Raw genomic sequence first — 25,312 nt, forward strand, 5'->3', positions numbered from 1 at the left:
TCTTATCATCCACCACTCACAGCCGGCTGATCCCGTTGATAACGTGAGTGGACCGTCGCTCTGACCACTGACCAAGCGCGAAAAGCGCTTAGCATCGAAAAGGCATCGATACAAAATATCGACCCTGGACGCTTTATATTGCTACGTTGTGTGTCCAAAACCAATTATCCAAAACATAATATACATAGGGTTATGACAAATAGATTTTACGATTCATTACAGTGGACTGTGCTGTATTAGGTCTTTTATAATTATTGAAAACAAGATAAATTTTAAACCACAGGCTCACCATCCCTTTAATTGTGCAACTGAGTTTACATGTATCTTTGTCATATTTTCGCACTGTTTACACTTGCAATATGTTGCGACAACTTGCCAAAACAGAACTCCTGAATCTAGGCTTCTATACATGCTACCAAGGTCACACAGTTTAGGGCACACTCATTGTTATAGTTAGTGCATGGGGGGGTGCAGCGCACTTGTACTTGATGTTAGAGTGCACAGTACCACAAATCGGTGTTGACATAGTGCAGGAACCAGTTCTACACACGTTCTTGATACTCCTGCAGTTACCACTTTGAAAGTGCACGCATTGTGCAAGCAGTGTTGTGGACGGCGAGGCAATGCACTTGTTGAATTGCACACAGGCAGAGGCATTTCCATTTTTTTTTAACAAATTAAAAGTCACTTTAGGTGTCAGGAGGTCTGCAGGAAGCACTTGTTGTCAATGTTTTTAAACACTTCTGCAATCATGGTAAATTTCTTTTAATTGGGTAACTTTTATATGTGTTGCACTTTTTCCAATGAAAAACGTCCCATCTGCAATACTTACTCAATCACAGAGCGAAAATATCCAGTCATAACAGATGACAAGGCTTATACATTGCTGCATTTGTCCACCAGATTTTGGCATAAGAAAATGTGCACAAGCAAAATGCGAACGTCTCTCTTTTTTTTTTTTTTTTTTTTGTGGCTGGCATTTATTTTTGCCTTTGACTTTGAACTTGTGTACAGTGCTGTCATGAACTAGCACAGAAAGTTTATCTAAATCAGGGAGACTGTGTTTGATGACAGCAATTGAGCAGTTGCATATCTGGCAGGCAAAGACATTAATTGAATGTCTTAAAGGTGAGAGCCATGACATGCATTATTGTGAGTGCATATACTGTATCACTGTCTTTACCAAGAGTGACAACATTTTTGTTAGAGGAACTTTAGAGAAACCAAAAAGGAAATATATATTTGCTGAAGCCCGTACAAACGTTGCCTCTATGCAAAATAAAATCTTAGTGTAATCAAGTTTACATGAAAATCCATAAAAGCTTTTCAGATGATCGAGTAACACACATCGATTAAACTAAAATTTACTTCATTGTTCACACAAGCAATCATGTGACTTGTTTTGCAGAAACATTGGTGGCTTCTGCACAAAGTTGTACTACCTTGGTTTAACGTCATTTGTGTCATGCTTCGAAGGTATTCAGCTACTTCCATGTTTGAACATGCTGTGGCGACATCCAAGGCAGTTTTGCCATAGAAATCCTGCTGGTTTGGGTCAGCACCATGGTCCTTGAGCATCTGTGCTACACGAAGGTGACCACTGCTTGCAGCCAGCATGAGAGGAGTTGTGCCTGCAATATGCATGCAGCAGCCTAGCCTTATTATGGCACCAGCACTAAGCAATGGACAGCCATATGCTGTGACCTCATGTTCTTGGACCGGTGCACAATTCAACAGCCAAGCTGCTTTTCATTTAGCAGTAAAGGCAGCCAATGGGTAATAGATTTATTACATGACTTGTAGGGTAAACCTTCACCCAACTTGACAGCTGTAGGGCTTCAACATGCAACATGCAATTGTATATATATAAAAAAAACAATCAACCCAGGCAGAAAATTTAAAAATACAGTAATACTAGTGTTACAGGTATTAAATTACAAGACAAGCCTAATTAAAATTAATTTTCCTATTATTCACCGACACTTCACCAAAACAAATGTACTACATTAACCACTGCAACTCCCTTTAAAGGGACACTATTTAAAAATATTAAGATCAGCAAGATTGATTGAATATTCATCTAAAGCTCCATAGTAATCGTTTTCTGTGTGACAACATATGAGCTTGTTGCACAGGAAATTGCTACTGAAGGTATCGCTGCTGCTACTCAATTTTAACTGCCAGCACCAAAACGGATGAGTTGACATAATCGTCATGCGACCTCCCTCTCTCTACACACACTGTGAATCAGTCAGTGCTGACATCACATGAAAGGTGCTGTAGTCCAAAATAGGTGGCACCCCTTCGACTTTCCAATTTTATTTTATTGCTTACAAAAGCCCCATTCTTGCACTCTAAGAAAAGTTTGCACCCTTTGGGGTTTATCTTGTCCCCAAACAATAATCATAATCTATCCTGCATGCCTTTTCTTTCTGTAACGCTGTGCACCCTGTACTTCAAGGTCACAAACAGCATGTGTGTTATCAGCATAACATAGCATTCTTGAGAGGAAAGTAGCAAGTGCAGAGTTTTCAAGAAAGGAACAATTAAGACAGATGATTATTTTTTGGGGACAACATACGCCCTAAACAATGTAAACTTTTTTTTTAGCGTGCGCCAGTGGCGTAGCCAAAAATTTTGGGGGGGAGGGTTCTCCGCTGAAAATTACCACTCCTCCCCCTCCCTCTCTCTATATATACATATATATGTATATATATGTGTGTGTGTATATATGGAGGTTGTAGACCACACAAAGACAAACTCCTAGCACTCTCCAGACAAGAATGCTTTAACGAGGATGCACATCTTTGCATTACAGAAACAAGTTTGCTTAACTACTGGGAAAAGTTTTTTATTGCTAAAGTGTGCAGCCACTACGCATCAAATTATGCTATCATCCTTATGCTATTAAAAAAAAATGATGATATTAAAAGATTAAATTTTTTTTACGAATTGATGCATTTATATAATGTATATGTTGATGACCTATAGCTGGTACATGACTTAGGAAAACGAACAACGCTAAGAACGGGGCAATTAAAAACAAAGCAGTGCACTATCGTATGTCTTCTTGGTTGCATTTTGCAGCCCAGACTTGTTGCAGCCCAGGTAACAATGGAGATAACCGTCGTTTTCCAGCCAGATCTTCTAATGAATGGTACATCCATGGCTACATATGTTAGAGGGCGGGCACTATTTTGCAAATCGCTTATCAATTGTGCTTTTGGCATTGTGGGCAAGCTATATTATTCTAGATTTAAAAATACAGGAACAAAGCTTTGCGTTTGAACTTCGATACTGTCATATGATACAAGTTTCACTCACTTTCGGTGACCTGCTGTCTGACTTGTTTGAAGCGAAGTTTGGAAGTAACTTGCAATCATGGTATTGGAGTCATCAAGTGACACATGTTGTTATTTGGTCCCACTCGGGAATTGATCAGGCAGACAGTCGAAGCAGGGCTGCTTCCTGTTTAGAAGCCTGTGAAAATTACGGCATCCGCAGTAAAATAAGGGCCAGTAGCTCCGAGAGATTTGAAAGTGTCATGTCTCCCAACACCAGGCTATTCTGAAATTACAGAGACATTTAGCTAGGATGGGCTCTCCGCAGCAAGTGTTATGACGGGGTAGGTAACCTCAGCTAGGTGACTGGCCACGGCCTTAAGGTGTTGAGCGATCGGGCAGTGGCCAAACGCTCTCCCTATGTCCATAATAATCCGACAACTTCATTCTTAACGCCCTTTATGTGCGCCCCCCCCTCTCCTCCTATCAATCATCGCCACTCCTCTTCTTAAAATTATTTTCCGTTAGCCACTGTCGCACTCTTTAACATTCACCGGGTTGTTGAATGACGCTGCGGCCCCTAACATTCCTATATTTCTGTTTTTGCATGGTCTTCGAGGCTTTTCACCTACCGGCCCTCCCACCTGTTTGTTGTGGCTGTTTCTTAGTTTCCCTGGCCCAGCACCCACGTCCTTGATATATTTTGCCGTGCGCCAATCAGCGTTCTGTAGGTCTTTCCTTCTTGTCCCGTTTTTTGCACTGTTTTCATTCTTAACAGCATGTACAAACTGGCCTAACAGCAAGCTCTTCTCAAGTTTATTAATGTAATGAAAGTCAGAGACAAGGGAAAGAAAAAGAAGGGGAAAAAAAGGGGGAGGGGTTTTTTATTATGCGTTTCTATAGACAAGCAAGTCACAATATTTTTGGAACGCCTTTCTTCTGTGTAGCATGGTTGACGGTTCGGTCAAGTACCAAAAATGAGAAGCTCTTCGATGACACAAATTCCTGGTGGAGAGCAACAATGTCTTGAAGTTTTATAGACGCGCTTGTCCCATTACCTGTGTGTGGAATTTTTAGCACTGATCCCCCCTCAGCAGTTAGGGTTAACACGATCCTTAATGATGTAGAGGTGCGCCATTAGTGGGGCCTCAATGTTCTGTGCATGGGAGAGAAGATCACCCCCATGACACCCCCCACCCCCCTCTCTTCGGACTGCCTCTAGCCCTTGCCTTGCTTTCACACATTCAAGTTATCCCTTTCATCCATGTCGCTCTATCTGAGCGCGCCACCTTAAAAATTTCTGTTCCGTGGAAAAGTGGGGAGATGGGAGGGGAGTTTTGACCACCCAATACCCCCCCCTCTGGCTATGCCAATGGTGTGCGCAACGAATGATGAATTGGTTATTACAGAATAGAAGCCTAATCTTTCAATTTACATCAACTTATTTTTATTTAGTGTCCATTTAATGGACACGTTTCTTTTTTTTTGGCATCTTTTCTGATATCAGATAAATACTCCCATCTTTTTTGTCAATATAGTACCTGGTGCAGGCAGACCCACCTTGCATTTTCACTGACACTTTGTTTTCACCTTTGTTTCATATCTGATCTTGAGCATGCTTTAAAAAAATGCAGAGTGCAACAACATCCTTCTCACAAAAACAGGCAATATCTACATCCACATATCCAAAGCACTGAGCTCTTTTAGTTCCGCACAATTAAAATACTGCAAGGCTTCCTGAAATTGCTCATGAGGCACTTCTACTTTCAGCTACTTTAAGTTGGATGTCAAATGGTCCTTTTCTTTTTGAAAGATTTGGATCTATCATTTTTTTTTTTTTAATTCGAGCAAAACATTTACAATGATGACTATTGTGGAAATTGGAGCTGGAAAGGCCGGCGAAAAAAAAAAAAATTGTCTTTTCATTTTTTTTGCATAATAACAATGGGAAAAAAATGCTTAAAAATTTTTAATACAAATTCCAAATTTTACAATCGGGAGATGTCCAAATTTAATCCTTGAGCACAGCTCCCTTAGAGTAATGCAAGCCATTGACACATAGCGTTGAACTGAAAGGTAAAAAAAATGGTAATACGGCTTTTCCTTATGGTGTGGCTTGCTCACACAGTAGGAAAAGTCAAGAATCTATGTGTGATAATTTTGCTTTACTGCAAACAGCAATTATGAGCTAGGAAAGGCGCCGACCATCTCTATCTGTTTGCAGGAATTTTGAACGATTCTGATAAAACTGAAAATTGTGCATTGGTGTGGCAAATCAAGCCACTGCTTATGTGACTTCAAGCCGAGCACTCTAACCATTATTCAAGGCCGGCTTTCAACTGTAATGAACCATTCCTAAGTAGGACTCAACATTTTCGGTAAAAAAAAAAAAAAGCTTCACACCGGCTCTTGCTATCAGTGCAGTATGAAACCACAAAAAAAGAAGGTGCTCGCTATTGGACCAGAATATATAACGAGAGTTGTAACCAGGCCTTTCACATAACCACTGTTCACAGTAGGAGGGTTAAGGGAATCAGAATTTCTGGAATCCAGCAGTTTTTTTTATTAAGAGCTGTCCATAGCACCATAATGTGCTGTTCCCGCCATGACGAAGCTCTGCATGTGCAATGGTCATGTGTGGCCTATTGGCACAAGAAATTATTGGTGACAAAATGTCCCAGGTGTTCTGGACTCCACCTATTTATGCATGCAGTTCAGCTTTCATATTCCAGTCCTGGGTCAATTTGACAAGCATTTCATTTAGGACTGGTCAGTTAATTTAGCACCTCAGAAGACACGTATAGATTAATCTGGTGACAAGGCCTTTACATCAGTTATCTGCTTGTGCCTCTCATATTCCAGCTTCAGAAAATAAATGAATACATGAAGGATTTGGAACTGCAGTGAGGTCATTTACCAGTTGCTAGAAGCGCCTGGTTGACAGAGGTCCCCCTCTGAAGAAGGACACCAATGACTGACACATGTCCATTGATAGCAGCAGCAGCTAAAGGAGCAAGTCTCGAGCCAGAATGGGAAGCACTGGTTACAATATCTGTTCCTGCTTCCAGCAGGAGGCAGACGGTTGAGTGGTGACCACCAGCTGCAGCCAATGCTAGTGCACCAGCACCTGTTCAGAGAAACATAAGCATGCACAGTGATACACAGCTGTGACGGCTGCCCTGGCACCCCTGCCTCTCCCAACCCTCTCAACTCCACCTTTTTGGGCGTGTACAAAGGCAAACAGACAAACAAACAAGCAAGCAAGCAAGCATGCAAACAAACAAACAAACAAACAAACAAACAAACAAACAAACAAACAAACAAACAAACAAACAACGTTCTGTATGCCACAGCTTTATGTATAAAAGTGACATGCAGTGTGAATTCATGCAGACTTAGCACACTTTACTTCATCCCACACCATATGGCAAAATATCGGCAAATGGTTGTGCTAAACCTGGAAAACTAGTTAATAACGTCAACTTACTTTCTTCAGGAATGAAATGTATACATGCAATGAATTACTTTTTAAAAGCCGAAATTTTCGTAGTAAAGCTGCGGTTTCAGAATTACATGCCTGACTGGAGAGAGAAAAACACTAACCTAAGAGGCTGGTAGCATTTACGCTCGCACCGTAATTTAATAGCAATGTTACTACAGACACCTGACCATGCTGCGCAGCATGCATAAGCGGTGTCCAACCACAGCTGTTCGTGAGGTTAACATCAGCGCCTTGCTCCACAAGGTGTTCGGCCAACTTTTTGTACCCGTTCGTAGCTGCAATTTGCAACCCCGTTGTGCCTTCTGCATCCTGAGCATCAACTAGAATACCTGTAAGAGTAAAAACGTTTTTTGTTTTTTTTTTTTATGCGAAAAAATCTACACAACTGACACGAGAAAAAGCACTGACCATTTGTCAATAAATTACGCACTCCTGTTAAGTCGTTTTCCAGGCAAACCGACAAAAATGTATTTACTTTCTCCATTGATTTGTCAAATCAGTAACTGCGAAAATTAGGTCAAGAAGACACTTCTAATCCAACTTTGCATCCGCGCGCATTTTAGCTCTCTAGTTTTGCCTGATTTCACGTAAAACTGGGATGCGTATTTGCCGCGTTTGCTTGGCTGGGCTTCGATCTGGCTGCGCCTGTGCCCACTCTGTTCAAAGCATGGCCATCATGACGTTGTATCGGCCATGGTTTCGACGCCCACCATCGCTTCCTGCGCCATTAGCATGTAAAAGAATCGCCTTCGAGAGTAGCTTCTGATACTTTGATGAAGCCGTCGTGAGTTGTGGAGAGCGATGATGTGACTTGACGTGCATATGCTAGTACCATAGTATGCATGTTACAACAACGGGTCAGGGACTGCTAGTAATATACAGACCACTGTGTGGTACAGATATGCTGCTTTTACTGAGCTCTTTCCGACTTCGTAACATTGCACGCTGCAACAGTTTTGCGCACTTCCTGTCGCAATTGGCTCATGGATGGCTCGCATGCTCGGCCATCGGCTAGTTTCGGAGTGGCAACTCTATGTGTTCGCGTCGCTTGTATGCTGCATTTCACCGCACTAACCGCGCTGTCTTTTTGTGGCACTGCGGTGAACTCACAGCTGCACCTTTTAGGTCTTAATACTAACAAGATGCATTACGTTTAGTGAGTATAAAGAAGCGTCGACAGCCCGGTTAAAGAAACTGACACAGAAGCGTGTCACTAGCCGAGTGGCATTGGGCATCCGAGGTGTTGCAAGAAAAGTACTATGGCTGTTGCTGTGGCTGTGATCGGCAAAGAGGTAAACGCCCACTTCGTTTATTCATTCTTGAGGCACCAGCGGGCACTAAGGTTCGGCTGTTTATGCACTTCGTTGTCAAGCTGTGTCACGTTTCCTAGCGTCAAGGAGTAGAGGCAAAAACCGCGAATCTACAACAACAATCAACACTCCTTGCGAAGCTACAAAATCTTACAAAATCTGTGCGTAACAGTGCTGTGTCTGGAACCAACTCGCTCCCACTGTTAAATCTTGAGTTTCGTTTTCGTGTCCCCGATCAGCTCACATTTTCATGGCCGTCCCGCCGTACCGAGAAAATAATCAAACTTTTCTAAAAAATTCAGACCCTTACGTATCTCCAGGAGCGCTCATTGGCCCATGAGCAAACATACGCTAGGAAAGAAATCTCTAGCTATATTCACATAAGTAGTCATTGGGCCACAGGCATGTCAACGGTATTTTATAATGATTTTCATACTTTCTTCTGTAGGCTTTCTGCTTTGTTGATTCTTATCTCACCGTGAGGTCTCATGCGAAGTCTGTTGCATCCACTTTCCATCCACAGCATATGTTGATCAACACAGCTGTGGATAGAAGGTGATGTGAGGAGTACAATTATTTTGTTCCATAATATTGTTTTGCAACCTGGCGTATTAATATGTACATGCTGCTTGTAGATAAGTTGAATTGGCTCCCAGCCTTTTGCTCTGTAGGTTGACATCCGTTATAGCAGAATAAAATACATATAGGTAGGTAACTGTAGCGTAAAAGAAAAGATCCCTTTCTGGAATGTTAAAGCTAAACGTATTCTTGAGAATTAAACCACTCAAAAGACGAAGAAATGAGGAGAATTGTGGCACACACAACGGCTGGACTAACAACTGTGCTTTATTGAAAAATCCGTCTCCCAGTAAAACCAGGCGAGCATGCGCAGCTCAAGAGTCTAAACACATACAAAACAATGTTGATTGCAAGATAGACCATTCAAGTAGCTGGCGCCATTGTGATAGGAAACTTAGTGCCTTCTGCATCAGTGAGATAGACATTGTGCTTATGCAATTATCCCCTTGCATGCTGATGTGATAAGCTTTGAGAATTTCACGCTCCGCCTTGCCCTTGGAGCGTGAAATTCTTGAAGCTTATGACATCAGCATGCAAGGGGATAATTGCATACGCACATCTGTCTCACTTCTATCCGCCGGCGTTGTATCACTAACCTTCAAAGAAAGGGCTTCAGCCCTGGTACGTCGGCAAGAGTGAGTACCGCTCGTTAAACAATGATAAAAGGAGTTGCGCCGCTTTCTGTCATAGTAAGTTTCGCACAGTATCTACACACATCTACCCCAACTGGTACGGAAACTTACGGACACTCTTTTGCCAGCATGTCAATAAATGAATGGGCGCACACTTGAATATATGCGCGCTATATACACTTAATAAATGATGATACTACACCGATAGTGCACGAATGGTCGAAGGTGAATGTTTCGTGATGGTCCACAAGAGTAAGCGAGTTACTAGCGATAATATCTTTGCTACAAGGCATTACAATCTACAGAACAGCTACGTTTCAAGCATTGTATGCAGCACGAACAAATCTATCAGATATCAGCGCACCCGCGAGCGATTAGGTAGAAAATAATCAGATGGTGACCACACCGAGGAACTTTACTGAGTCAGAAACATGACAAGCTGCTGCTTCTAAATATTTGCCAAATAAAGAATGAAGAGCAAACGCACTAATCCTGATTCACTTCATGAGCGGAAAGTTTGGATAACTTGGAATACATATTAGCCCCGTTATTAGAGCAGGCACCATATACGCTGCTCGTGCCGTTTGGATGTAGCTTAATCAGCTCGGAAAGCGCTTTTGCATGTTCTCTGAAAAGTGGACAAATTTTCGTGTCTTCCACCCAGTCACTGTCTACGATATCTCATGAAACAGGGTTAATAAGCCGCACCGGCGTCATACACATCTATTGCAAACACGGAGGCAGTTGAGGCAAGCAATGGACGTGTCACCACTTGATCAAACATGGCAGCGCCCACAGGATCGCCGTGATAAGGGTCAATACGGCTTCAATACGAAGGCATAGGAAATTAACTCGGTGTAAAAAATACATATAGAATTTATGAAAGGGGAAAAAAATGTCATTCACCCGACTCTAGCATGAAGCTACAAAGGAAACCCATGTGGGTTTCTCAGAAAGAGAAGCTACAGTCAGGTGGGTGGCACTTTTACCCCTCTCATGAACATGTCTCCACTTTGTGGGCTTCTGCAGAATTTGTCATAAAGAGTTGCACTTACCCTGCATTACTTCACTTCCTAGAGGGGCACATGATTAATTTAGGGTAATTGTTTTTTTTGCAGAATTCTCCACTTTTTGTAAAGACTGTGACACCGTGCAATGAACCAAAATTTCTATATACTATACACACATCATTGGATGTTGTCGAAGAAAAGATATCTCCTGGAAACAAGAGCTCTGGAGACGTTCGGGAGCTCTACTTGGGATTGCTGTACCCCACAGAGGACTATAAAGTTTATGGATATGTGACAAACACTAAAACCAAGTTCATTGTAATTGTGGAAACCTCGCGTACAACTCTTCGTGACAATGAAATCCGGCAGGTAGGTGCAGTGCTGCATTGTCATCCTTCATGTTTCCTTCCTTGAGAGTGAAGATTATGTAAACAAAATGAAATTGTTGCAGATGTTTCACAAACTTCATGCTTCATACTGCGATGTTGTTTGCAATCCCTTTTATGTTCCTGGTGACCAGATAGTGTCCAGGTCAGTTGTATCTATTACATTTATTTATTTTTATTTTGAGAAGGTTTATGTGTTAACACATATTGTATACCCTTTATTGTAGGTCATTTGACAGCACAGTCAATGGAATAATGACTGGAGAGTGACTTGTCAAGAGGCTCACCTTTGTGGTAGATGAAGAAAGAATAAAGATATGCCAGGAGTTTGTTTTAAAATTTTACTAGTGTGAACAATGAGCACCCAATATCAACTCTAAGGTTATCAGAACGTAAAAGTACTTTCTCGATTTGGCTGCATGCAGGCATCAACCAAGCTTTTCAAATATGGCATCGCTCCACTTTATGATGGAGCTTGGATTACAACTAGTAGAGGACAACACAGCGATAGCAGTGTCTATAGCAACTGCTTGAAGCATTTAGCTTGGTACACTGATGGATCTTGGGGGCCCATGCCTCCCCAGAATGCCAGCACTTCAGCGCTCACAATATAACCATCCCCCCTTTCTTTCCTGGATGTTTTGACGAAGGCCCCCCCCATGTAGCCTGCCCTGAATATGCCCCTGGCTTGGTAGTAACATAGCATTCCAATTGGTGAGGTGTATGCATTAACATGTTTATGCTATAACCTGCATTTTAGGTCATTTGACACACAGTTAGTGGGATAATGACTGGAGGAGACCACTGTGGTGGTAAATGAAGAGAGAATAAAGATGTGCTGCCAACAGTTTGTTTTTATGAGAATCAACTGAACAGCAACATTCTAAGGTTGCCATCAGAATGCTGAATGTCTGCAATTTTTTTTTTTTTTTTTTTTTGTGGCCACAAGCAGGCATCAAGTAAGCCTTTCAAATATGGTGTTGCTCCACTTGATGCTGGGAATTGGATGCCGACTAGCAGAGGGCAACACAGTGACAGCAGTGTGTCCAGCAACTTCTTGAGGCATTGGGCTCGGAGATAATATGGCATTCCGGTCAGTAACAATCAATGTGTTCTTGGAGAGTACACCCCATTCTTGGCTGTTGATGCCACCCATGATGAATATGCATGAACCTGTAAAGCAAATGGGCACTTTTCAGTCTGCATGGATAGTATAGTGGCAATTCCTTACCTATGGTTGCAGTAGGAGCACTATGCCTGGCCACTGCAAGCTTGCAAGTTTTTTTCCATTCCGAGTGCTTGGAGCACACATCAATACAGTTCATGCTGACAGGGTGCTCCTCTTCATTTGCTGTTCTGCAGCCACCACAGAGCCAGATGTTGCCATTGATGAGAGTTGCAGATGAAAAGGCTCGAGGTAGCCTGAGCGGTATACCTTGAGTCCAGCTGTTAGAAATAAAGACCCTTTATGTATGGACAAAAAATATGAGACTAGAGCATAGAAAGGTGTGAAATACAAAAACTTGCCTGTCATGCTGTAGTGAATACAGAAGAACTTCAGAAACAGCAGGGCCATTGGGCCTCTCGGACATTCCTCCCAAAAGCCATATGCATTTTTTCTTCACCACTGCAGCCATGCCCATTCTTGGCTCCGGCATTGAGTTTAGCTGCTTCCATTCATTCTTCTTTAAGTCATACTCTTCGACGGAAGAAAGTAATCTGCACATAAAAATGATAAAAAAGTTTAAGCCTATGTAAATCTATATCTAATATATATATATATATATATATATATATATATATATATATATATATCACTCATTATCTCCAGCGTGGCGCAAGGCACTGTCTTAGGACCACTACTCTTCTTAATATATAACGACTTACCGAGAGGTTGTTCTTCGAAAATTCGTTTGTTCGCTGATGATTGCATAATCTATCATCTTATTACTAACGATGCTGATTCTCTTTCTCTCCAGTTCGGCGTTGACATCATTGACACCTGGTGTAATAATTGGCTAATGTCTCTCAACGTCAAGAAAATGTCGCTACTTACTTTCCACCACCGCCAATCATTTATTTCAGCTAAATACGTTATCGCTGGTTCTGAAATATGTGCCGTCACTTCTTATAAGTACTTAGGTGTTAACCTGTCCAGTAACCTCGGTTGGTCTTCACAATTTGCAACATTAGCAATGATGCCAATCATGTTCTATGTTACCTGCGCCATAATCTTCGTCTTATTCCCCCTTCAGTAAAACTACTAGCATACTTAACATTTGCCCGACCCAAACTGGATGGAATATGCATGCTCAGTGTGGGACCCATACTAATCTAACCTGGCAACAGCACTAGAATCCATACAGAATAGCGTAGCAAGGTTTATTCACTCCTACTACTCCTGCCACACTAGCGTCACTGAACTTAAGTCATCTCTGAACCTAGCAACCCTCGAGCACCGCCACAAAACAGTAAGGCTATGTTTCTTTTACAAGTATTATCACTCGCTGCTTCACCAGACCGACATCATACCTGCGCATCAAACTTCATCCCGTCATAGCCATTCAAAGGCTGTTTATCCCCCTCCAGCTTGCACCACCGCTCATGTTACTCTTTCTTCATTCAGACAGCAAAAGACTGGAAGCGGTGCACTACTCCAGTCATCGTTCAAGGCATTCATCGAAAATATAACCTACTAGTTATGCCCACCCCTCATGTAAAACCCCGAAGGGGTATTTGAGGTACCAATAAATAAATAAATACATATAAAACAAAATCTATGCTAATGACCTTTCCCAGAGCTCTGTAGTGTCAATCATACCCTTTAATATCCATGTTATTGTCTTATTTGCCTCCATTTGATCCTGTGCAGCACACATATGATTAATTTTATTGCGATAGCAATTATATGGACACTTCAACCGGATTTCTGCCGTCGGCGTCGGCGTCGCCGTGAGGTTCCCTATAGATAAAATCTTCACCGCGCGCCGTATGCCCGAGCGGAAGCGTGCGGGGACGCGCGCTATCACGGAGAGCGAACGCACTCAATCTCCCACGCGCAAGCAACGAAGCGGGAAGCCAGTGCCGGAGGGAGCGGGGGTGGGGGCACTTCTACTCTGCCAACAACTGCGCTCGTCGCTCGACTGCACCGTGCGTCTCTTATCTCTCCAACGCGCAAGCAGGGAAGCGGGAAGCCAGCGCCGGAGGGAGCGGGGGGGGGGGGGGGGGGGGCGCACTTCTACTCTGCCAACAACCGCGCTCGTCGCTCGCCGCACCATCTCTTATCTCCACACGGCTCTGACCTTTATGCACTGTGCATTCGCCGCTCAGTTTCTGTTGAAGCGATAGACCGCACGTACCTTCGCCCGCTGCAGCGTATGGGCTTGCTGCCAGCGTTTTGACAGTCGTTGTCTGCAGTCATTCAGTGTGATCTATTCATGTTTGTTTGTGCGCGCTCACACCACGCTTGTTCATTCAGTTAGTAATAGTTGGGCCACATTTTCCAACGCACGCTACACATGTAATTCTGCTCGGATCGGCAGTGCAGCGCTACAGGTGTGTCCCTTCGCACGCGCGCTGCCCACGGGAAGCGCTTCTCATCAACACCACCGTTTCACACGCGCCTTCTCGTGGTCATCGAGTCTCTCTTCATGTCGGTCTACTTACGCCGCAGCACACCTGCTTACTTATGTTGAATTCCAATGGCAGATCGCGAGCGCTCGGCCAGATCACAAACGGAGCGCGTCGCTCCGACTCGGATCGCTCCCACCAGCTCGCACCAAATCTGCGAATGGAATGCATGCGCTCCCGCGGGGGCACTTAGTACACGGAAATCAATTGAGAGGGCGCTGAACTAGAGGTAAAATAGAGAGGAGAACAACAACTTGGTGGCGCAGCCCACCACACCGCTTCAAAGGAGATGCTTATAGCATCCATCCATTCATGTGCATCGTCCCAGCATTCTCTGGGTTTGTTTTCCTTCTGGTATTTTGCGCGAGCATCGCACGTGTTGGCGCGCTTGTACCACCTTGGGCTGTACGGTACCTCGTCGTCCGAGTATCGCCGAACGACATCCTCGACGAACCCAATCACTTTAGGCCTCTTTGCAGGCAGGCGAAACATCACATCAAACGCCCGTTGACACACAGCAGCGTCACATTCACTGTCGGTGTCGGTAGAATCATCACTGGACTGTGTCCGAGTCGGAGCTGTCACTATCTAGTAGCATGAACAAAAGCGCACGGCGCGTCGCAGCATCCATGCGGTCCATGTTTTCCATGTCTACTGCCCGCGACCGGAAACAGGCGACCATGACAGGAAGCAGAGGCGGGTGAAGGAAATACGTCACGCGGACTTCCGGTGAAATCTGCCGATTTCGGCGGAGCAGATATTTTTGCTCCACAGAGCGATCCGGAATCGGCGGCTGGTCCCAATCTGCCATTGGAACACACAACTCACGCTCCCATTCTGCCATTGGAATAGACTTGCTCCACACAGAGCAGAAATACTTGATCTGGATCTACCATTGGAATTCACCATTAATCAGCTCATGTTTACTACAATTCATATTGCTACCAAAGCCGCTCACCTTACTTCGTATGACATTGCTGTGTTGCTATCGCATTCATTGCTTCGCCCTTAGGGCGAAACTGTGACATTTTCTTGGTATTCATTCTGTTACCCTAAAAATTTTGTCAATGCTTCTGTGCATTAAATGTCCAGCCAAAGTTTTAAACCAACAAATGCAGGTCAATGGTGCATGTATGGCTCAGTTGTGCATAGGCCTGTTGCAACTACACAGAACATGCTTGCAATGTTTATTTAATGCAACATCACCACATTTGTTTCACACTGCACTGACCATGCTGTAATTGGGGCTCAGTGCAATCGAAAAAGCTGGAATATGAAACATCAAAAAGGTTGACAGAGTGGAAGTGTTAGAGAATTGAGCAGTGCGCTGCCACTTTATTAAATGAAAATTTTCATTGGCCGCATCTTCACAATTATGGCAAGATGTCTGGCTTTTTCTTTTCAGAATATCATCAACGTACAGTTACTGAATCTATGTGCTGCACTATTATCATTTTCTTACCATTTGGGCAAAATGCAAAAGACAGCCACATGTGGATATTTCAAAGCATGTTAAAAGTCCCAGGTGGCAAGATGAGTCTTTGCACTTTTTGAGTCATCTGCAGCTGATAGCTCAATATCACTTCTTTTGGTGCATTACCTGAAGAGGTGGTTATTATTTGCATGACAAATTGCATTTTTCAAGTTTTCAAGTCCCTTCAGCATAAACCCTGATACTAGCACCAGTTGCTAAAAGGTATCTGCCCCCAAAATGTACTGCCAAATACATTGGTATACAAGTTAATGGTTTTCCAAAACTTCCCCTCATGCACTGTGAATAGAACTGGAATGCCAGTGGATTCTGTGGCACATCTTGAGAACAGTTATTGACACTGCCAGCCTCAGCTTTTTTGTTAAATCGATATGACTTAATTATTACTCGGCCTCAATTGCAGTTCAGCTCGAAAATGTGCCCTAACGTGATTAATTATAAGTTACACAATAAAGATTTGTTAAATGAGCATTGTGATTTGTCATGCATCACTCACCTATGTATTTAGTTATTTCTAAGAACTGAAACCCAGCTAAACAGACTCCTCCCGTCATGTACTATAATTAGGTACATAAATTCCCATAGGCTTTTGCGCTATTGAAATAAATTTCCGCACGATTTCGCAGTTCAGCGATGAAATTAATGGAAATAAATTTGGATGCTATTTTTTCTTTGTCTCGTCCTGAAAGAGCATATGACTGTTTTCTTGAAAAATTGTGCACTATTAGAACATTTCCCATGAAAAATCATGAAACCAAAGTGAGCCTGTCGGCCTTGGGTTTCCTCAAGTATTCTAAAAAAAAGAAAAATTACGGCACAACTCATCTCACGATGACACGATGGTAAGGCGATTAGCATTCGAGGAATTTAGCGATGTCCCATATTTCCTAAGTTTTAAGCCATATTTCTTAAGTAATAATGAGCTCGTCGTTCGATTGCATGTCCGCCTTGGTATTCGTTCTGTTACCCTAATAATTTTGTCAATTCTTCTGTGCATTAAATGCCCAGCCCAAGTAAGCTGCTGTAAATGCAGCTTATATCCCTATCCCTACCACCAATGTACCACCTCTCGACTGTTCGTACAATTTAAAGTAATAAGAGTCAACATTTTATATGAATACTAACTACTGCAATCTTTAGATCCTAAATGGTGAAAAAGAGCGCTTATGTGCGTGGTTTAGTTAATTTAATACGAAATCCTCCTCGCTCTACTCGACACTCCGAATACTGGTATGTTCCGCAGGCGCGCCCGAACTGCGGATTTCCAATGCAAACCTATTGTTTGCAGAAAACGCACAATAAGTTCGGACTTAGTAGCAAAGTAACTAGCAAAGTAACTAGTTGGGCTTGTTGGTTGAACATAGTAGAAGGCTACAGCGCGAACACAGACGCAGCGCTGTGTCTGTGTTCTTTGTGTGCCTCCTTTGTTTTGGTTGGTTCCGTGCTGCAGCCTACTACTAATGAAAGGCTACGCACAGTATCTAACGACTTGATACTAAACTTGCTGTATTGGACGTGCTGTTTGTTACTTGATTTATTATCTAGCCTGCTGTTTTGTAGTTTTTTTTCTATAATGTGCATGTTCCAAATTACACATCTGTCGCCTTTAAGCTGTCATTGTAAATCTCTGGATGGTGGGGCTATTCAAGCTGCTGTAAATGCAGCGTATATCCCTATCCCTACCACCTATGTACAGCTGTACACGCAAATGTACACAACTTTATCCTAAGCGATGTCTGGGGGTCCTTGAAATAATAAATTTGAAATAAAAGTAATTTAGCCAGCTGTCACGGGGGGGGGGGGGGGGGGGGCTTATTCACTTTTGCAATTTGAGGGCGTGTGCTGGATGCGACTCGTGCAATCCGAGACCGCGCGCGGAAGACGTTCTTTGCGCGAATGGTGATTTTCCATGTGTGGTCTTGCTGTCATAACGCTGCACTGTTGCTTGTTGCTGCCGGTGGGTGTGCAGGTACACTAGTACTAAGAAAAAATGAAAAGGGTAGCCAACTGGAGATAATCTCTGGTTAACCTGCCTGTCTTTCCTTTACCTTTTTTTTTTTCGCTCTCTGAAAAGCGATTAACAGGTTTAAGATTAAAATCGGTCAATTTCCTGTCCTTCCAAAGCTAAGCAAGGCTGTTCCTGTAATTACCTTCCATGATGTCCTCTTCCACCAAAAACAATGACACTGCCTTCTGTGGCAATTGATGCATGGCACGCCCTTTCATCCCACATGTCCGGTAGTCTTTGCCAATTGCCAGTTTCAGTGCTCATGATGAACGTTGTTTTTGTTGCGACCATTTCGCCACTTTTCCTGTTGAGTGTTGAGTAGCCACCTGCTGAAAAAATGGTTTCCGTTAAGCCAGCTTGCCAAGCTAATGCCGAGTGAAGAATAAGGCAAAAGCCGCCGAGCAGGGTATCTTGATCAAGGACAGGCAAAAAACAAAAAAGCTTTTGCACATGCATAGTAAACAGCAGTACTAAATAGATATGTTCTATAGCGAATATTAGTTTCCACCATGAGCTAGTACTGTATTGCTAAAAAGTTGACTTGAAATGCACTTTAACTTCCTTTGGTAACTAAAACGGACTTTAGCTCATGGAAATTTCAACATGACAGTGAATCAAGTTCTGATAGTCGATGGCCATTTTGGCCGCGTAGAGCTTTATCTCCTCGTGGTGATATATAGCGTACCCGTAACAATGATGACGTCGTTAACGTAAGCAGCTGCGTGGTAGTTTCGAGGCTCTGGCATGGCGTTAACCAGCGTCCACTGATCCTTAAACGGGTGGTATTTCAGGACAGCCGAACCTAGAGTGCAGCAAGATGGACGTGTTATTCGTGCGCCGCCTGCGCGCTGCATTGCCCCTGTACCTGAGCCCATGGGGTTACGGGGGTCCAGTCCGCCCACAACCAAGATCACCGGGAAGCGTGGGTCGCATGGCTGCTGCGTCTGCTCGAGCATGCGCAGTCTAGCCGACATCCACTCGGGCGTCATGCGCAGTCCCAAGGCACTCCTGCATTTAGAGAGAATCTCAGACCACGCGCGGTTCTCCGCGCCGCTGGCGATTTTCCATGTGTGTCTCGCGGTCGAAACGCTACTGCACCGATGTCTGCTGCTGCCGGATTTGTGTGCCGCGACCGGCAGCAGCAATTGACATTTCGTTCTCTTACATTGCCAGTAGGAAGCGTACACAGGAGCTGTGATGGCCCTGTGTAGATGGCGTGCTTTCTCCAGGTAGCGCAAGTGTAAAAACTGCCTTTATATTGGCTTCATGGCGCTCCAAAAAATAGCAGTCTACGCTCGTGTCACTCCTTGTTTCCGCACCTTACGGCGTATATTTTACGCATTACACTACAGAATTTGGTTTGAGCAGTTGGTGCTGCCCAAAATGAAGTCAGTGGCAGGATTCAGTCATATACTGGATATATATTTGTTTTTTCCTTGCGAAATGTGCGATGTCAGAAAAGACGTTGGGTAGCGGACATCGCAGAGTTCTCTAATGCTTTATACAGCGGTTTTCTTAATATTGGCATCATTCACGTCTGTTTCCGCGGCCGTAAGACATATCCCATCAGCATTACAGTTGGCATGCAGCAATGAGGAGGAAGACGGATAAAATACTTGATACCATAATAATGACAGCTAAACGTGGTATCGAAGCGACACCCGTAAGTTTACATACCTATTAGCTTATCCATACACGCAGTGATGTCCTCTTATTACCTAGCGGCTAAAAATTTCTTTCAAATAAGCTAGTTAAGAACCTTTAGGTTCGATATATTGCAAAAAGATAGAGTTTTTGTTCAATATGCGCAATTCTTATATTGTATTTTCATGTTGGACATATTGAAGTTTTAGTGCATATGTAGCTTCTTTTTCTTTTTTTTTTCGTTCCGATATTTCCCGCCTTGGCAGATAAAGTTGAACGTTACCGTATATCTACTCATGCGCATCCTCTCGGATACGCTGCAGATGGCCATATGCGACCCCACAAGAATCCTTTGAACACATGCCCCTTCGGCGCTATGTTTCATGTTTCACGCGAAGTAGATAATGCGACAATTTGCGGTTAGCGGTGGTTAGCACTGTCACGGACGGCGAGACGATTCCATCGAGCTTTGCACGTGACTTACTTTGTTTTCAGGAAGGAGCTGTCCATGTACGGGAGCATCCCAAGGTTCGGGTCCATGTCTGCGCGCAGCGCTGTGTAGTGTGCGTACTTTCTCTCGCCAGGTTCGCCGGTACCACAGTAGGCGTTCAGGGTGGTTGTTGAAGGTTTATTGGGCGGCCACTTCTGCAGGTCAGTGTGGTAGAGGAGGCGAAGTTCATTGAGTATTTTTAATGGCTGTTCTGCGCACGATGGGTGCTGTTTCAGGCCTGCATACGGTCGACCTCACGTAATTTTTATTCTCCAGGTCTTCGGAGCGCCAGCAGTTCTATATAGATGGCCAGCTAAATGATACCGCCTAAACTACTGCTGTCATTCACGGATTGTACAGGGAGCAGTAGACATATACCTGTACATGCTGAAGTGAAGCAACACGTGGTGGTGCCCAGGATGGTTTCCACGGTTGCCCGCTGATTCGCTGTCCTTATATTGGAACACTCTAGTGACGTCACTGCCCACATGTGTAATTCGCTTCATGTTCATTTTAAGTCTACGTAACTATAGCTCTCCTTTCGCTGGTGGACTGTGCAGGCAACCTGTAAGTACTTAAGGATTTATGCACTACCGGCGTAGACGACGCAAGAAAACGTCATTAAAGTTTTTGTGCTTTCTAAAACCTGTTGGCGTCAGTCACATGCAACTATAATTGCGCGAGAGACAAAAAGAAACAAGAACGGGCACCTGGCTAGGTTCCTGTCTTCCAGTAATCACTATAGCCGCGTAATGGTAAAGAAGCGACTGTTTGTGGAAAACCAGAACGTCTAACTGCGTATCGTGTCCCTCACCTCGATCTGCACCGGCGCAAGGTCCCTCAGGCACGTGTGCGGCCAATGAGGCATTGAGGTTTGTCGAGAGGCGACAACTTTCGAAGGGCCATACCGCATCTGCAAGCGTCAGTAACGGACGTTATTCCGGCGGAGGTGCGGACGCCATCGATTCGGTATAATGCTTTCACTATATGTGATTATGCCTAGAGAATGACTTACGTTTTTGAAGTAATACTTTAGGGTGCCGTCGTTTTGGTACTGTCGATACGCCCTCTGGATGACTGTGGCAGCGTACCAACGCTGTTGTGGAGTTGCTGTGCTTCCAGGCTGCGAAGAGCGTAAAAAACGAAAATAGGATAAAGAAAAGACTTCTTTAGTCAGTTTACAGTGCTATATTTCCTAGTTTGTGTTGGGGCGTAAAATGTATTCTGATATAGAGCACTGCACGGGCCGATTTTTGCGGCCCGGGCCCGGCCCGGGCCCGTTTTTACATTGGGCGGCCCGCCCGAGCCCGATCAAAACTTTAATGGCGAGACCCGGGCCCGGCCCATGCCCGGAAATAATCTACGTTACCCGCCCGGCCCGGCCCGAGCCCGACTCCAAACCGGCCCGAACCCGGCCCGAGACCGAAAAATACATATTTTTCAGAGCTGAGAAGCCCGAGAATAACTTCCAGAAAGCCCGAGCCCGGCCCGGGCCCGCGTCAAAAAACCCGAGCCCGGCCCGGGCCCGGGTCAAAAAGCACACGCCATGCCCGAGCCCGGCCCGAGCCCGTGAAAAAACTCCTCTACCCGGCCCGGCCCGGCCCACGGGCCGGGCCGGGCCCGGGCTTTCGGGTAAGCCCGAGCCCGTGCAGTGCTCTATTCTGATATACTGCCAAAAAATTGCAGGACGCTTAAGCTTCGCCTTTAAGAGTGGAACGCGATAGCGTTATCGGACCGCGTTCGCAACGCATTTTTTTTCAGTCGAAGCGCTTCACTGCAAAATTGAACGTGGGAAAGCCAGCTTACAAAGACCTAGCTTACACCGATCCCCTTAAAGTCGGCTTCACTTTTAAACAGAAATGCATTGCTGGGAAGGAGTTTTTCCAGGGGCAATATAAGTGGTCTTATTGAAAATTGAAGGCCCTAGCACCTTTTTTGTTGTTTTATTAATTGTTTACTATTGGCCCCGACGCGCGCGCGTGTCCAAAACGCATTAGGCAGGGGAAGTCCCAATTCGACCTGCCGTAAAACCCTTATATATAAAAAGTAGCGTCACGCTTTGAAGAATGCCGCCGCCTCCTCGCACACCCTGTCCGAGGCCGACGGCGCGTCGGTGTTGGCCTAATGGCATCACGTGGACCGTCGCGCCGCCGGGCGCTGGCTGCGTTTGTTTACGATCACGCTCCATCGCCATTTTCGCCCGAGAAGCGTCTACGGAAGGGCGAGGAGCACAAAGATAGCGGCCAACACAGTCGGCGATCGTCGAATCTGATCAGCGGCGAAAGATAAACAAGTGCACGTGTTTCAAGCGGTGTAGGCGGCGCAACGGTCGAAAAAGGAGCGCGAAAGAGGGGAGAAACGAGGAGGTGGGAAGGCGGAGAGTGTCGCTACTTTTCATATATAGGGGTTTTAACTTGCCGCCGCCAGCTAAATTGGCGGGTAAAATTTTCCGCCAAATATAGCATGAGGGAATCAAAATGGCGAAAAGACCAGCTGACAGACCACGTTTCCCGCACCAGTTGGTGCCGTGAAACTAATTCAATTTTTAAATTTAACTTTGGCCTCAGCAGCCAGAGACCCATAGCGTGTCTGAGAACAGTACATGGCACGTCTACGTTTTAGTTAAACAGGCTTGTAAGCATAGTTTTTATTACAGCACACTTCGAAAAACACCCTTTATATGTGTGTACAAGTGGAAGGCAACGACAATGTTTAATGCAGTTCACATTCTTGGCGTGAGAAAGTACTAGCACGAGCACGCCACCGTGCTTTATAACTTGTTGCTTTGTATGCTATGGAAAAAAAATGTGATGTGTTAAAATAAAAGGAAAAGGCAACTAGTATAATAAAGATGTTTGCAGGTTTCGTGTGCGCCTTGGTGCAAAACTAAATTAAAGAAATTTATTAGATCGCGTGCCAAGATGGGTGCATCAGAGCGTGACAAAAAGAATGCAGGGACGCGCCGCGACTTCTAGCGAAAATGGGAATCAAAATGGCTGCTCGACACATTTGGCGGTAAATAGCGCTCAAAATTTTGGAGTTGTCACCACCCTAAAAGAGCGCTTGCATGTAGGCTCCCTAACCTGCCGAGGATGCGAGCGCCATCTGGATATCAATTTCTCAAGTAAGCTACCCGAGCGCGCCGCTCTAGGTCTGGTAGAAATGCAGGAAAAGGGGTTTGTCTTTGAGTTTCCTCGTAGCAGAATTATGTTTTCTCGTACATTCAAATTACAATCCTACGCCGAATCCGACGCGGAATGGTTAAGTCGTACTTCACCATTTTTCGGACGGATTTCACTGTGAGAAATTTAAATTTTGTTCACCAAAAGTTTGCACCACGTGGAGGCCCTGCGCGTTTGGGGTGATTGGGGATGACACGGGGACCTTAGCGTTATTACGTTAATATATTCCTACCGTTACATACCTAAATGAGGAAGGAGTACGAAGGAGGAGGAAGAACAGCTAGAATTTAGGTCAGTAATGTTCAACCGGGAAGAGATTTGATCCGATCTCTCGCATCGCCCGGGGACAGGGTGCCCTGTGGTGATGCAAGTGGCTATTGTTCCGGAGACAGTGAACTCACCCTCCTCAAAGCCGTGCAGTCCTGGGGCAGCACCACGGCAGCGAATCCGGCAAGGGCCTTCGGTGTCTTGGTACACCTGACCAAGCTCAGCTGTGTGCGGTCGAAAGCGATCACGTCATCAACCGGGCTGTTCATCTCGTCCTGGCCGCCCACCAGATACACCTCATAGCCTGTAGTTAGCGGAAAACGTTCGTTCTCAGATTTCAGCGACGGAGTATGCATTGGAGACTTTTAATGGAGTTTGGTACTCCCGACACGAGATAGAGAGAGAGAGGGGGGGGGGGGAAGGAGCATGGCGTTGAGCCTCTGTTGTTGCGCGCTATGTAGCCACAACCTGGCGACTTCGATCGATGCGAGTATTTTTTCTATGAGCAAGTGCGACCTGTTAACCCAGCAAAAATGATTTCTCCGCTGTTTGTACTTCGCACGTGGTTAGAAGACAACATTTGTTGCGCTACTATGTTACTGTAATCCAGCAAGTAAAGTTGATAGACTTGAAGGGGCCCCGAACCACCCCTCGGACTTGGTGAAATAACACTCCGCGGGTAGCACACGCTGGGGCCGTATTCTGAAACGTTCGCCTAGGCGAAATTTCTTTTTTCGCTTTCAGGCGTGCGCCGATTGGCTGTTTTAGCAAAATTGGATGAGCTGATTGGGTGGTTGAGCCCGACGTCATTCAATTTGCTCAACCAGCCAATCAGCGCGCATGCTGATTTCGCCTAGGCGAACGTTTCAGAATACGGCCCCTGCTGTGAACATCTCAGCCAAGTTTTGCTGTCGTACGCGGTGCGTGGAGCTCGCAAGCGGAGCGCGAAGTCACCTTTCTCTCAAAGGCTCTCGTTTCAAAAGTCGCCATGATCCTCACTCTCTTCTCTGTACTTTATTTCGTAATAAAGCACATACCCATACGCGGCAGCTTTTGGTCGCTGCGGTCGGCTATGCCGCGGCCGTTGCGGGGTGCCGCCACGTCCACTGGCTGCTCGCTGTGAACAACCGCGTTTGGCTTACGTTTAGCGCGTCGTACGCACCAAAATCGGAAGTCGTGGCGTCTATGTTAACTCGCTGTGGACAATCGCGTTTGGCTTAAATTCAGTGCGTCGTAGGCACCAAAATCGGAAGTCGTGGCGTTCTACGTTAACATCCAAAATGAAATTTGAACTGCGCGCCACGGTGACATTTCGAAGGCGGAGCGTTGTGGCCCCGCCCCACCTCGCTGTAGCCTTCGCAGTGCAAGGTATTGAAGCAGGGAGGGGAGCACAGTGGAGGCCGTGTTTGATTGCCAATAACTCTGCTTCTACTGATCGTATTGAAGTACTTTTTGCGGCAAAGTATTTCTGAAAAAGCCTATTTTCACTTCAATTATCTTTCTCCTGTTCGATAAAAAAGTGGTTCAGGGACCCTTTAAGAAATTACTGCCGGAACTCCCCTAAGGGAATTATCGTGGTGCGAAGCATTATAATAGTGGCATCGTATTTGCACATTGGCAAGCTAAACGTTCTTGCTTCTCTTCTACCGTTAGATTTGGGTAGCTCTGTCTATCCCTGGCTCTTCTGGCTCATGACGTTGAAGCAACGCTCACCTTCTTTGGTCGAGGCATGTTTGCAGTCCGAGAGCAGTAGCAGCTTTGGCGAGCGGCGCCCGGTGTCCAATCATTGCACCAATAGATGTGCGCCAGTTGCGCGGTCGATGCGCCTTTAGCGCGTGAAGGGAAGGAGTTTCGGGCTTAGTTGCGTGTGATGTTGCCTTCGTGCCCAGTGGACCGAGT

The 25,312-nt window shown here is 44.9% G+C and overlaps 3 protein-coding genes across 8 annotated transcripts in view; 1 reads left to right on the forward strand and 2 right to left on the reverse strand.

Annotated features, from left to right (window-relative positions):
* LOC119465034 (ankyrin repeat and SAM domain-containing protein 6) overlaps positions 1 to 25,312 on the reverse strand; it is an 89,082-nt gene that overhangs the window by 21,449 nt on the left and 42,321 nt on the right. The window contains exons 1-4 of one of the 6 annotated variants that reach the window (XM_037725875.2): positions 7,192 to 7,712; positions 6,885 to 7,112; positions 6,199 to 6,408; positions 1,443 to 1,631 (exon numbers count right to left, since the gene is read on the reverse strand). In XM_037725875.2, coding sequence (XP_037581803.1) covers positions 1,443 to 1,631; positions 6,199 to 6,408; positions 6,885 to 7,112; positions 7,192 to 7,267 — 703 coding nt within the window. In that variant the 5' untranslated portion in view covers positions 7,268 to 7,712. Of the gene's footprint in view, positions 1 to 1,442; positions 1,632 to 6,198; positions 6,409 to 6,884; positions 7,113 to 7,191; positions 7,713 to 25,312 lie in introns of those variants that run through there. The other 5 variants (XM_049669126.1, XM_037725868.2, XM_049669121.1 and 2 more) reach the window with 5 other exon arrangements.
* On the forward strand, positions 7,795 to 11,020 carry LOC119465081 (trafficking protein particle complex subunit 2-like protein). The gene is made up of 4 exons (XM_037725891.2): positions 7,795 to 8,075; positions 10,423 to 10,683; positions 10,766 to 10,845; positions 10,928 to 11,020. Exons 1-4 carry the CDS (start codon positions 8,043 to 8,045, stop codon positions 10,968 to 10,970), a joined length of 417 nt encoding a protein of 138 aa, XP_037581819.1. The 5' UTR covers positions 7,795 to 8,042; the 3' UTR covers positions 10,971 to 11,020.
* The window catches only part of LOC119444987 (alpha-scruin), a 120,444-nt gene continuing 106,331 nt past the window's right edge, over positions 11,200 to 25,312 (reverse strand). The window contains exons 6-15 of the mRNA XM_049669103.1: positions 23,548 to 23,717; positions 20,980 to 21,087; positions 20,779 to 20,877; positions 19,959 to 20,119; positions 18,696 to 18,838; positions 18,516 to 18,632; positions 17,973 to 18,156; positions 12,228 to 12,419; positions 11,932 to 12,146; positions 11,200 to 11,873 (exon numbers count right to left, since the gene is read on the reverse strand). Of these exons, the coding sequence (XP_049525060.1) occupies positions 11,656 to 11,873; positions 11,932 to 12,146; positions 12,228 to 12,419; positions 17,973 to 18,156; positions 18,516 to 18,632; positions 18,696 to 18,838; positions 19,959 to 20,119; positions 20,779 to 20,877; positions 20,980 to 21,087; positions 23,548 to 23,717 (1,607 nt within the window). The 3' untranslated portion in view covers positions 11,200 to 11,655. The remainder of the gene's footprint in view (positions 11,874 to 11,931; positions 12,147 to 12,227; positions 12,420 to 17,972; positions 18,157 to 18,515; positions 18,633 to 18,695; positions 18,839 to 19,958; positions 20,120 to 20,778; positions 20,878 to 20,979; positions 21,088 to 23,547; positions 23,718 to 25,312) is intronic.

Source organism: Dermacentor silvarum, chromosome 1 (genome assembly GCF_013339745.2).
Source record: "Dermacentor silvarum isolate Dsil-2018 chromosome 1, BIME_Dsil_1.4, whole genome shotgun sequence".
NCBI classification, from domain to species: domain Eukaryota; kingdom Metazoa; phylum Arthropoda; class Arachnida; order Ixodida; family Ixodidae; genus Dermacentor; species Dermacentor silvarum.

Coding starts and splice junctions, on each gene's coding strand:
- LOC119465081 (XM_037725891.2), top strand. CDS start 8,043: ATGGCTGTTGCTGTGGCTGTGATCGGCAAAGAG. Junction 10,684..10,765: donor GTGACAATGAAATCCGGCAG/GTAGGTGCAGTG, acceptor AAATTGTTGCAG/ATGTTTCACAAACTTCATGC. Junction 10,846..10,927: donor GGTGACCAGATAGTGTCCAG/GTCAGTTGTATC, acceptor CCTTTATTGTAG/GTCATTTGACAGCACAGTCA.